Source organism: Neoarius graeffei, chromosome 10 (genome assembly GCF_027579695.1).
Source record: "Neoarius graeffei isolate fNeoGra1 chromosome 10, fNeoGra1.pri, whole genome shotgun sequence".
In the NCBI taxonomy this organism is placed as follows: domain Eukaryota; kingdom Metazoa; phylum Chordata; class Actinopteri; order Siluriformes; family Ariidae; genus Neoarius; species Neoarius graeffei.
The window spans coordinates 26,659,471-26,671,878 of NC_083578.1; the positions used below are offsets into that span (position 1 = coordinate 26,659,471).

The 12,408-nt window shown below is 40.6% G+C and overlaps 2 protein-coding genes across 3 annotated transcripts in view; one reads left to right on the plus strand and one right to left on the minus strand.

Moving 5' to 3' along the window:
- Nucleotides 1-5,132, plus strand: part of gnb1a (guanine nucleotide binding protein (G protein), beta polypeptide 1a) — a 42,681-nt gene extending 37,549 nt beyond the window's left edge. For both annotated transcript variants that reach the window (XM_060931649.1, XM_060931650.1), the window contains exons 10-11: nt 1,624-1,739; nt 3,302-5,132. In XM_060931649.1, coding sequence (XP_060787632.1) covers nt 1,624-1,730 — 107 coding nt within the window. In that variant the 3' untranslated portion in view covers nt 1,731-1,739; nt 3,302-5,132. The remainder of the gene's footprint in view (nt 1-1,623; nt 1,740-3,301) is intronic.
- Nucleotides 5,133-8,778: 3,646 nt separating this feature from the next.
- Nucleotides 8,779-12,408, minus strand: part of LOC132892994 (transketolase-like) — a 43,544-nt gene continuing 39,914 nt past the window's right edge. Inside the window, exon 14 of the mRNA XM_060931651.1 lies at nt 8,779-10,895. Coding sequence (XP_060787634.1) covers nt 10,708-10,895 — 188 coding nt within the window. The 3' untranslated portion in view covers nt 8,779-10,707. The remainder of the gene's footprint in view (nt 10,896-12,408) is intronic.

Genomic DNA, 12,408 nt, shown 5'->3' on the forward strand with positions numbered 1-12,408 from the left:
ACAAAGTACAAATTGTAAATAAAAACGGAATGCAATAATTTACAAATCTCAAAAACTGATATTGTATTCACAATAGAACATAGACAACATATCAAATGTCGAAAGTGAGACATTTTGAAATTTCATGCCAAATATTGGCTCATTTGAAATTTCATGACAGCAACACATCTCAAAAAAGTTGGGACGGGGCAATAAGAGGCTGGAAAAGTTAAAGGTACAAAAAAGGAACAGCTGGAGGACCAAATTGCAACTCATTAGGTCAATTGGCAATAGGTCATTAACATGACTGGGTATAAAAAGAGCATCTTGGAGTGGCAGCAGCTCTCAGAAGTAAAGATGGGAAGAGGATCACCAATCCCCCTAATTCTGCGCCGACAAATAGTGGAGCAATATCAGAAAGGAGTTCGACAGTGTAAAATTGCCAAGAGTTTGAACATATCATCATCTACAGTGCATAATATCATCAAAAGATTCAGAGAATCTGGAAGAATCTCTGTGCGTAAGGGTCAAGGCCAGAAAACCATACTGGGTGCCCGTGATCTTTGGGCCCTTAGACGGCACTGCATCACATACAGGCATGCTTCTGGATTGGAAAATCACAAAACGGGCTCAGGAATATTTCCAGAGAACATTATCTGTGAACACAATTCACCGTGCCATCCGCCGTTGCCAGCTAAAACTCTATAGTTCAAAGAAGAAGCCGTATCTAAACATGATCCAGAAGCGCAGACGTCTTCTCTGGGCCAAGGCTCATTTAAAATGGACCGTGGCAAAGTGGAAAACTGTTCTGTGGTCAGACGAATCAAAATGTGAAGTTCTTTATGGAAATCAGGGACGCCGTGTCATTCGGACTAAAGAGGAGAAGGACGACCCGAGTTGTTATCAGCGCTCAGTTCAGAAGCCTGCATCTCTGATGGTATGGGGTTGCATTAGTGCGTGTGGCATGGGCAGCTTACACATCTGGAAAGACACCATCAATGCTGAAAGGTATATCCAGGTTCTAGAGCAACATATGCTCCCATCCAGACGACGTCTCTTTCAGGGAAGACCTTGCATTTTCCAACATGACAATGCCAAACCACATACTGCATCAATTACAGCATCATGGCTGCGTAGAAGAAGGGTCCGGGTACTGAACTGGCCAGCCTGCAGTCCAGATCTTTCACCCATAGAAAACATTTGGCGCATCATAAAACGGAAGATACGACAAAAAGGACCTAAGACAGTTGAGCAACTAGAATCCTACATTAGACAAGAATGGGTTAACATTCCTATCCCTAAACTTGAGCAACTTGTCTCCTCAGTCCCCAGACGTTTACAGACTGTTGTAAAGAGAACAGGGGATGTCTCACAGTGGGAAACATGGCCTTGTCCCAACTTTTTTGAGATGATGTTGTCATGAAATTTAAAATCACCTAATTTTAATCTTTAAATGATACATTTTCTCAGTTTAAACATTTGATATGTCATCTATGTTCTATTCTGAATAAAATATGGAATTTTGAAACTTCCACGTCATTGCATTCCGTTTTTATTTACAATTTGTACTTTGTCCCAACTTTTTTGGAATCGGGGTTGTATGTGGACTAGATTCTGGATATCGATTTTTTTTTTTTTTTGCAGGTGTCCTGGCGGGTCATGATAACCGTGTTAGCTGCTTGGGTGTTACTGATGATGGAATGGCAGTGGCCACAGGCTCTTGGGACAGTTTCCTTAAGATCTGGAATTAAAGCCGCAAGGTAAGCTGTTCCATTCAAGACGCGTTTTAAAGAAACAACCGTTCATATAAGATAAGCAGAGGTGCTGACATCTACCCAAGGAGGCATGAAAGTTATCTAGGTGGGACTTTGAGGTGTGACCCGCAAAAAAAAAAAGTAGGTGGGATTGTAGACCTTTCGGTTGGTTAAAACCCATGTTGTAGTTGTCACAGAGATTAGTGTAAAGATTGATTGATTTTATTTATTTATTATGAACACTAAACTGAAGATGCTAATAAATTTAGCTGAACAGTAAATATTTCCGTGCGGTATAATAGACAGCAGATATCTTTGTATTCATTTTGCCACAGTTGTATAAGGTAAGTTTATGCACTCGTTGCTTACATTGAAACATTTCTGTTATTTATGCACGAAGTCTCTGTGCCAGGAGTTTCTTGTTAGCAGTGTTGGCACGTCTTCATTGCAGTGTGACAGTCTGGGAAAACCTTTCATGTGATGAAATCTTTATACACAGTACCAGTCAAAATTTTGGACACCACCTAATTCAGTTTTTCTTTATTTTTTATTAAGAAAGACACTTCATGTCTTCCATTAGTGATGGATGTCATTTCTCTTTACTTAGTCGAGTGGTTCTTGACCATAATATGGATTGTTGTGGAATTGGGTTGTTTGTTGTTTACCGTTGGATCTCAAATGCATGCAAGAAGTCAAGAAATTGCACTTATTAACTTTTTGACGAGGCACACCTGTTAACTGAAAAGCATTCCAGGTGACTACCTCATGAAGCTGGTTAAGACGATGCCAGTAGTGTGCAATATATATGTATGTATGTGTATATATATATATATATATTTATTTATTTATTTATTTATTTATTTCACCACAAACTTTTGATGTCTTCAGTATTCTGCAATGCAGGAAAAACCTATGAATGAGTAGGGGTGTACAAACTTTTGACTGGTGCTGTAGGTCTATGAACTACAGGCTTTCCTCATCTCTGAAATTTGTTCCTCAAGCAAGTAACATTTTCTAGCTTGAGGAACTCAAGTGAAACTTGTGATCAGAGACTGTACTTATCCTCCATCTCTGTTTCTATAGTCTTATCTTTTTTTTCCGGTTAACGTCGGTCGCAACCCTCGATGAACAAGAACTTTTGACTCTTCACTCAATTGATCGCTGTCTGTTGTTAGATCTGTGCTGAAATAATTGCTGATTAATCCTACAAGTTGTATCCTGTTGGCTAAGTGTTCATTCAGACACTGATACCAGTGTAAAAGATGAGCCTGGAACAGATCCCCCCCCCGGATTCTGCCAGTTTCTTGACCTGTATGCTGTTTATTTTATAATTCTGATTTATAATCTACTACAGCCTTATTGTCATGCGCACTCTGCTCTGCTGCCCCCTGCTGGCACACAGGTACGGCATGACTTCAGGAAATGATAAAAGTGATGCAACTAGGTCAAAAACAGGAAAATGGTAGCAGCTGTGAAATGAAGCTTCCAGTAAACATGCTTTCATAATTGTGTGTGGGGGAGGGGTTAAACAGGATCCGAGTTCTCTGATCGCTTTGCTCTCTTTGCAGGTGGCGTCCGGACTCCAAAGTTGACTGGAAGACCATTCCAACATAATGTTAAATTTTATTGCATATCCAATCTTCTTACACGCAACACAACTGACCCCCGTTATCTGAGGAAACAGGGCAAAAAAGATCCTCCTTCCCATAAAAAGAGCACAATTATTTCATTGTTGCATCACGTGGAAATCAGTGGGGTCGACGACATCATTATATGGTGGGGGAGGGGGCTAAAAGTAACTGTGCATTCCTACCGGGACCATTTTTTTTTTTCCAAGTGCTTATCACACTGTAGTTGTCATTTACGCTAACGTTAGAAAAAAAGGTGGCAGTCGTTTTCCCCCAAATGAGAGGTTTGTTTTTTTTTTTTTTGGTGGTGTTTTACATCCCGTTTACATATGGTTGGGCTTTCACATGAGGATCAAAAGCGCTCACTTAGTCTTTAAATATTTTAGAATCAAGTTTGTAGATGGAGGATAATGTTGACAATAATCACGGGTGTTCTAATACAGCTTTGTCAGAAACGAAGAGCAGTTCGAGCCTGACCTGTATATTTAGTCCCACAATCTGTTTTGTCTAGTCATGAGTCTTTGCACAGGAATAAAGCATTGCATATATAGAATGTTGACTAACCAAGCACATACTGTTAATGATGTATGCTCGTTTAAAAAGAGAAAGAAAATGGTCCATTTTAAACATATTTCTCTTTTGTTTTTTTTTGCCTGATGTTCAAGTCATGAAATGAAGATTAACTTGTCATTTATTATTTTTTTTCTTTCTTCTTCCCTCTCTCTGTCTTCATGTCCTTTTTGTTTTGGTTGCGCTTTGGTGTGGAGGGTGAGGGAGGGTTTAGGGTGGGATTTAAAGGTTTCGGGCGTAACTCAATTTCCATATTTACCCAGTTTCAACACAGGTGCCCGTTCCGTGCTTGGAAAAACCAGTTACTTCTCTGTGAATGACATGTTGTAAAAATCAATGTTTGAAAATAATGATATTGAAGAAAAAAAAAAACTTTCTAAGTTAAAAATGGAAAAAAAAAAATCTTATTTCGGTTGTCTGCCATGAGTGGGTTAACTCTTAGAATCGCATGCTGTAGAATTGCTTAAAAAGAGGTGCATATGGAAAGTCCTTTGATGTTTTTCTTTAAGAAAATAACCTGTTAAATAGATCACAATATTTATATTCTTTTTTTTTTTTTCTTTTGCTACTCTGTGCATACATAATTCAATTAAACTCGCAAAGCTATGCACTCGAGAGAAGCAAACACATTGACCTGTTCTATCCATATCTTGGAGTTTCTAAAACACTCGTGTACACACAAACTAGAACAAAAATTTTCATTCTTTCTGTAGCAAGACGAAAATTCCAGATATAAAGAAAAGGATGCTAGAGACATTTTGTAACAAACAGGTTTTAATGTCCTTTAATAAAAAAAAAGAGAGAAAAAACTTGCAGCATTTGAATGGCAGAATTTTTCTGTTCCTTTCTGCGTGTAACGAGAGGCGCTCTTTCCTTAGCGGTAGTGGCATTTCTTCCATTCTGTTCTCCCTCTGCGACATTTCTGTACAAAAGTGCTGTCGTTGTGCATTAGGCCTGGAGTTGGCAACAAAAATACATAAAAAGAAAACCTACAAAAAAAGATTAAATCAATTCCTCTTTTTCTCCCTCTCTTTCTGTCTCTTCATACAAATAACTGTAGAGCTCTGCACACACCCCTGTATCCTTATCCATCTTTTGTATTTAATTTTAAATTCAGTGTACAACAGAAAGCTGGATGCAAGATAGAAACTATATTAAAATGTACTGTTATTTAAGATGTAATAAAGCAGTTTGAGATGAATTTTGACTGTTTGCTGTTTATAAGGACACATGCTCATCTTTCAAAGGAAAATCCACCCGGAACTGTTTTATAATTAACGTACTGCCTTCAGCGTTCAGGATTTTCTGAGTTGCCCACCCAAAAAAAAAAAATTCACCAGTCTATTTTCATCTTGGTTTTCTACAGTGCCACGGAGCTACCTGCTGATGGTGGTGGCAGAGGGACGGCTTTTGCTTAATTTTTTTTCTAAATTTATTTTTTCATTAACTCTGCTTTTCTCACCACCTCTGTCCACTCTAATCAAATAGATCAGCTTCCAAAGCTTTAACTTTCATGCTAATTCCACTATCAAAAAAGAAAAGCTCTTGGCTTTTTGTTTTTAGGAGCTAAATTTCATCTCCTTGACATCGCTGCACACAACCACCACCATCTCGCAGAAATGACAAGAATGCAGCATCAACCAACATGGCGACAGAATCGCTAAGCGCAAGCATTTCAGTATAAACATGAACTGTTTCAGGATGGAGTTTTCCTTTAAAGGTGTGAATTGAATTCTTGCTGTCTGTACATGACATGCGCTAGCATTCTAATGTGTCTCTAGAACCAAGGTGCTGAGAGTTGATCCTGAATAAGAACGCTGTGTGGGACGATTGTCCTTCCAGAGAACGTGGATAAACCCTTATCAGCAGGTGCAACGATTTGAGGTCAGATTTAATTAGTAATGCAGGAGATCCAACATGGATCTGATGCTAGCTCTATGTTAACAGGAAAACAAGTTTTGAATTAATTTGCTGGTGTGGTTTCCGTTCGCTCATCCATTTAGAGGAAAGAGTCCTTGCAAATCAATCTGAGTGATCTTCTGGTGAATAGGAGTGGGTGGTTCCAGGATGACCCTGTCCCAAAGGTCTGGTTAAGTTCCTACATGAATATTAGTCTTGAATTTAAACTTGTGTATATACAATGCAAGCTACATTTTTTTTTTTAAATGTTTGAGGAAAAACATGAAGTGCTTTTTATAGCTGTTTTGAATTTCTAACAAAGAATACAAGCAGAAATTTTGAACATGCATTGCCATAAAAAAAAAAATTCAGCTTTCTCCAGTAGGTGGTAGTGTTTACTCGTGACCGAACCTGAAAGGAGCGGAGCTCTACTGTACACAGCTACTCTGATTATTTATTTTTAAAATTAGGGGCTGTGTTGAAAAGGTGGTAATGTGTGGGTCAGTGTGAACCATAGACCTGGAAGGTTTATTAGAGCTCAGTGACTGTTTGCGAAGCATTTGGGAGATTTGCAGTGCCTTTTTACTTGGTTTAAGTATCCATCTGAGAATTCTGGCCTTTTCTGATGCTGCTCATCTCCACATAGACAACACGGCTTTGTGTGTACGGACAGGTTTTTATATCCTGTATTTCCACAAAAGTGAAACTATATCTGATTTTGACTTTTATGAAAGTTGCAGCTTTTTATAGAAAAAAAAAAACCTAAAGGGGTCGAAGGTCTCTTTGGTTAATGAGGTTAATGTGTAGCATCGTCTTAATTAGCTGCATTAATAATCGTCACTGGAAGTTCCTCACAAGGATAGTCAGACAAGTTTGAAGTGGAGGACAGACAGGTAAATACTATGTGCACTTCTAAGGAAACCGTGACGCTTCAGCGGCTGAATAATAAACACGTACAACCTACACGACACTGAAGACCATGGGTGATGCTTCACTGCATGGTGTTTTTCTGCAGCTAATGCAAACGAGTCAAGAGAGTAAAAGTCGCTGTGGGGTGAATAGTGAATGAGTGTGCTCGCGTAGTGTGCGCATGACCTTATTTGGCTTGTTGGCTCCCAACTTGAGGTTCTCTCAAGTGTGCTTAGTCACCCCGATGTCGTTACTTTGGCTCCGAACATAAATCCCTTCGCCAATCTGATTAAAAGCCTTCTACCAACATTGAGGTCATGTTCCAAAATGAAGGTACACTTTAGTGGTAGTGAGGACACAAGCCAGATGAGTGGAAGAAAGGTTTTAGCAAGTTGGTTGGCCAAGTACATTAACTTCTAGTCAACGTGAGTCAGCAAAAGGACTGTTCTTAAAGAGAGAGTCAGACATTTTGACAATTAATTCAATGCTTGGCTTTAATCAGTGATGCTCAGGTACAGATGGGTCTTAATAAGATGGCCATCACCACCTACCGGAACTGTTTCAGTGCTTTTTGGCACAGATTCTACGAACCGTAGAACCTTTGAAGATAGACACCAACTTCCAAAAGATGTTCCCTCAGTTGGTGTTTTAATGATTCAGTTTCACACGTCAGTATAAAATCTCCCGCAATTTTAAGACCGGTTTGAGATGCACTGACTGTCAAGGATGTAGTATATGATTTACATCCTTTTCATTCTCAAACTGTTCAGTTTGATTCATATTCTGACATCCGTCTGATTAATCATGGAATATAAATGGTACACAAGAATTTATAAATAAGTCAGAAATAAATCAAACCACAGGGTGGCACGGTGGTGTAGTGGTTAGCGCTGTCGCCTCACAGCAAGAAGGTCCGGGTTCGAGCCCCGTGGCCGGCGAGGGCCTTTCTGTGTGGAGTTTGCATGTTCTCCCCGTGTCCGCGTGGGTTTCCTCTGGGTGCTCTGGTTTCCCCCACAGTCCAAAGACATGCAGGTTAGGTTAACTGGTGACTCTAAATTGACCGTAGGTGTGAATGTGAGTGTGAATGGTTGTCTGTGTCTATGTGTCAGCCCTGTGATGACCTGGCGACTTGTCCAGGGTGTACCCCGCCTTTCGCCCGTAGTCAGCTGGGATAGGCTCCAGCTTGCCTGCGACCCTGTAGAACAGGATAAAGCGGCTACAGATGATGAGATAAATCAAACCACAGGGTGGCACGGTGGTGTAGTGGTTAGCGCTGTCGCCTCACAGCAAGAAGGTCCGGGTTCGAGCCCCGTGGCCGGCGAGGGCCTTTCTGTGCGGAGTTTGCATGTTCTCCCCGTGTCCGCGTGGGTTTCCTCCGGGTGCTCCGGTTTCCCCCACAGTCCAAAGACATGCAGGTTAGGTTAACTGGTGACTCTAAATTGACCGTAGGTGTGAATGTGAGTGTGAATGGTTGTCTGTGTCTATGTGTCAGCCCTGTGATGACCTGGCGACTTGTCCAGGGTGTACCCCGCCTTTCGCCCGTAGTCAGCTGGGATAGGCTCCAGCTTGCCTGCGACCCTGTAGAACAGGATAAAGCGGCTACAGATGATGAGATAAATCAAACCACACCACAAAGACGCAGGTGTTTTGTTAGTGTGGCCTGCTGAAAGGGATTCAAATGGAATTTTTTTTTTTTTTTTCATCCATCCATCCATTATCTGTAGCTGCTTATCCTGTGCAGGGTCGCAGGCAAGCTGGAGCTTATCCCCACTGACTATGGGCGAGAGGCGGGGTACACCCTGGGCAAGTTGCCAGATTATCACAGGGCTGACATATAGAGACAACCAACCATTCACACCTACGGTCAATTTAGAGCCACCACTTAACCTAACCTGCATGTCTCTGGAAGAAACCCACACAGAAAGACCCTCGCCGGCTGCTGGACTCGAACTCAGAACCTCCTTGCCATGAGGCGACAGTGCTAGCCACCCTGCTTTTCATCTTAAAGCATGAAAATAAATACAAAATGCTAATGACGCTGCAGTAAAGCATGTGTTTATTGCTCAGAATGAATAATTTTATTAACTACCAAAAGAACATCTTTATCCATACTGTATAAAGTATTACTTTACCAAAGGCAGTTATTTTTTTCCTTCAATAACACTTGAAGAAAAAAAAAATCTCTAATGAGTTCATGTTGTATGATTCCCAACATGTTTATTGCTTCAGCACTGATCTCTCATGGATTCAGGTTCAGTTGAGAGTGAAATCAGATTTCATACCGTTAAACTCAACCCAGTGTTGAAGGATAAAAACCACACAGTAAAAAAAAAAAGTGTGTGTGGGGGGGGAGGTTTATTAAAAGTTATCCACTTGATTTGGAATGTCTAGTAGTAGTAAGTCATGGCAACTGACATTTTAACCATAAATTCACACCTATAGATTTCAGTGTAACGTTAATCTCATACTCAGATGCTCTACTCACGCCTTAAACGCCTGATAACTTTTCTGGCCCCAGGCTTCAGAATCTTCAAGGGTGTGACCTGCACTTTATCTAGAGAGGTTATGAATTTCAAACACTGTCTCAATGAGCATTTTGGACCAAGAGATAGTCACTGAACCTACATTTCTGTGATGTTTTTTTAAACAGTGGAGAGTAAACATGGTCGGCTGTTTGAAACATGGGCGCCGCCAGGGGGGGAAAGGTTAGAACAATTCTAGGGGCCCAGCACTGCCATGGGGCCCTTTAAGGGGCTGATATGCTTTTAATGAAATAACAATGCAATATTCCATCTAGTAAAATGAGCTAATTGAACAAGGTTGTCTATTTCTTGAGTTCTTCAACATATTGTCATTTAACCCTCCCCCTTTTGCGAAATGGTACGGTCCAGTTCTGGTAGAAGCGCGATGCGTTAAATCTGTGTGCTGATCAGTGCAACGCTACTTGCTGCTGTGTCGCGGTGCAGCAGCCAGCAGTGGAGTGCGTACAGTCTATGATCGCTAAATATGAAGAGTGGCTGTCAAAAACGTAAAGAAAGGCAGCTGAAAGGGACCGGAGAGGCAGGCAACTGGTCACTCAGTTTTTCCCAAAGAAAGGTAGCTATCGCTCACATGTGTGTTCAAAATATTAGCGAATGGTAAATGAACAGTATGAACGTGGTTGGATTAGCCTATCAAGAGAACACTTTTACAGTTTGTACAGTGACATTTTTTCCATTTTAATAACTGAACTGACTTGTGTGATAAACAAGATGAAATATTACGTTATGCTGGTGCTAATAACCAGTTTCATAACTAATGGGGTGCCCTAAATAAGCACAGATTCAGCCTCAGGGGGACCTCCACCCTACCAAACCACTGAACCCCCCTTTGGAGAAGGAGGTAAGCAGCAATACAACCCATAAATGCTTTAGGATTTAAGTTTTTAATGAGCGAGCGCCATATACAGTTTGCTAGATTAAAGTGTTGCTAATAAACTTTTTCTATGATTTATTAGCAGTCACATCACACATTTCACTACCAATTGTCCTAGCACAAGAAGGCATGTGGCAAAATCTTGAATTTTCATTTGTGATTGTAAATGCACCAGAATTAGTCACTGACCAGTTTTCATCTAGTCCCTGGTAGGTTAATACATAAAATGTAATAAAGTCACAAACTCAAGGTCCATGGGCTATCAAAAGTCAAATAATGACAATAGTGCAATTGTGACGAGGGTGGGCAAAGTTGGGGGGCCCAAAATTTCTGGCGGCGCCCCTGATTTGAAATGTCAGTCAAACACCTGTTTTTCTGACGGTATGCAATGTTTTGTGGCAAAAAGCACCAGATTGTCTAGCGGATTAAAATAATGTACTGTGAACTTCAGTGAGGTTTGTTAGGTCACACCATTCAACAGAAAAGATGATGTTTAGAACACAAATCCAGTTTCCATGACTTACAGCTACTAAATGTGTTTCGTTCGTTCTTTGTTACTTTTTGTTGGCCGTGTCATTGATTATCTTCTTCACGGCTTGAACGATGGCGTCACGGTCGATGTTGAAGAGTTTGAGAAGCTCTCTGGGTTTCCCGCTGCGTGGCACGTGAGACACAGCCAGGCGCTGCACAGTGAAGTCGTGTTCGTTCACCACCGCTGAACACACAGCCTCTCCCAGACCACCTGCGCAATCACACATCCTAATCAACACCTGATGTTAAACAACATGGTTTGGGGGATATTAACCCCTCCAACAAGCTTGAAAATGCCTCGTTATATTATTTGATGCACCTATTTTTTAATCCAAAAAAATTACCACCAATGAAATTATAAAATACACTAAAATGAAGATTTAAAAAATTTTCAGTATTTGATTTGTTCAAGAAAGGAGGCTCTACATCTACAATCCAACTAGTAACAAAGCAACAAATGCTAAGTTAGCATAATTAATTTATTAGCTCTCATTTGTGCATTTTTTGTGAAATTATTAGACATCATTGCTTAGGGACATTATGTTAAAATTTTAACCAATTTGTATATTTTTTGTGGCCTTATAATACTAAGGTTCTCGCTCCTCACATTCTTAACCCATAATAAACCTTATGTTTTCTCACCAAGAATCTTCATAAATCAGATTACGGGTGCTTAATTGCTTTTACCTGGTGAGCTTGTGTCACATAAGTAATATTTAAGAGAAACACACAAGCTGTACTATCACTTATGAACAGAAGTCGATGCGCTTTTATTTTCTGTACATATTAAAAGCCAGAATTTGTAAATCCAGATGCACTTTTTGTGGTTTGAAGTGGTTTGGATGCATCGTATCTGTATCATTCACACTCCGACACAAAACCTCACTGTCTTGTGCTTCCTCTCTGTTCTTTTTGAAACACTATTGGTGTAACTCTGAGGCGCTTCTAATGGTGACTCAATAGGTGTGGCCACTCCCCTGCTTAATTTTCCATGGCCAAAAGTATGTGAACATCAGACCCATGTGTGGTTCTTCCTCAAACTGTTGCCAGAAAGTTGAAAGAACACAACGGTATGGGATGTCTTTGTATGGTATAGTGTTACAATTTCCCTTCAGTGGAACGATGGGGCCCAAACCTGTTCCAGCATGATGATAAAAGCCCCTGTGCACAAAGATATGGTCTGGAAGAACCTGAGTGTCCTGCACAGAGTCCTGACCTCAACCCCCCTGAATACTTTTGGGATGAACTGGAACAGTGACCGAGACCCCAAGTCTCCGATATCAGTACCTGGCCTCACCGTCGCTCTTGTAGCTGAATGGACAAATTCCCACAGCCACGTTCCAAAATCTAATGGAAAGCCTTCCCAGAAGACTGGAGGTTATTATAACAGCAAAGAGGGGATGTTCAACAAGCACACATGGGGTGTAATGGTTGGCCATACAGTTTATGATAGAACAGAGAGGAAAGAATGGAGGAACAATAATTTAAAAAGTCGCATTTGACCACTGAATTTCTTGATCTCTGCTACAGATCATTCCCAATTTGGGCTTTTCTAAATTTCTACTGATACTTGCAGGAGCTAGGGCACACACATACACTGAACATACACTTGTGTTCAAAATAATAGCAGTCCAACACGACTAACCAGATCAATCACTGTTGTTGGTGGAAATTATATTATTACATGGCAAATAATTTACCAGTAGGTGTAGTAGAGTCATAGA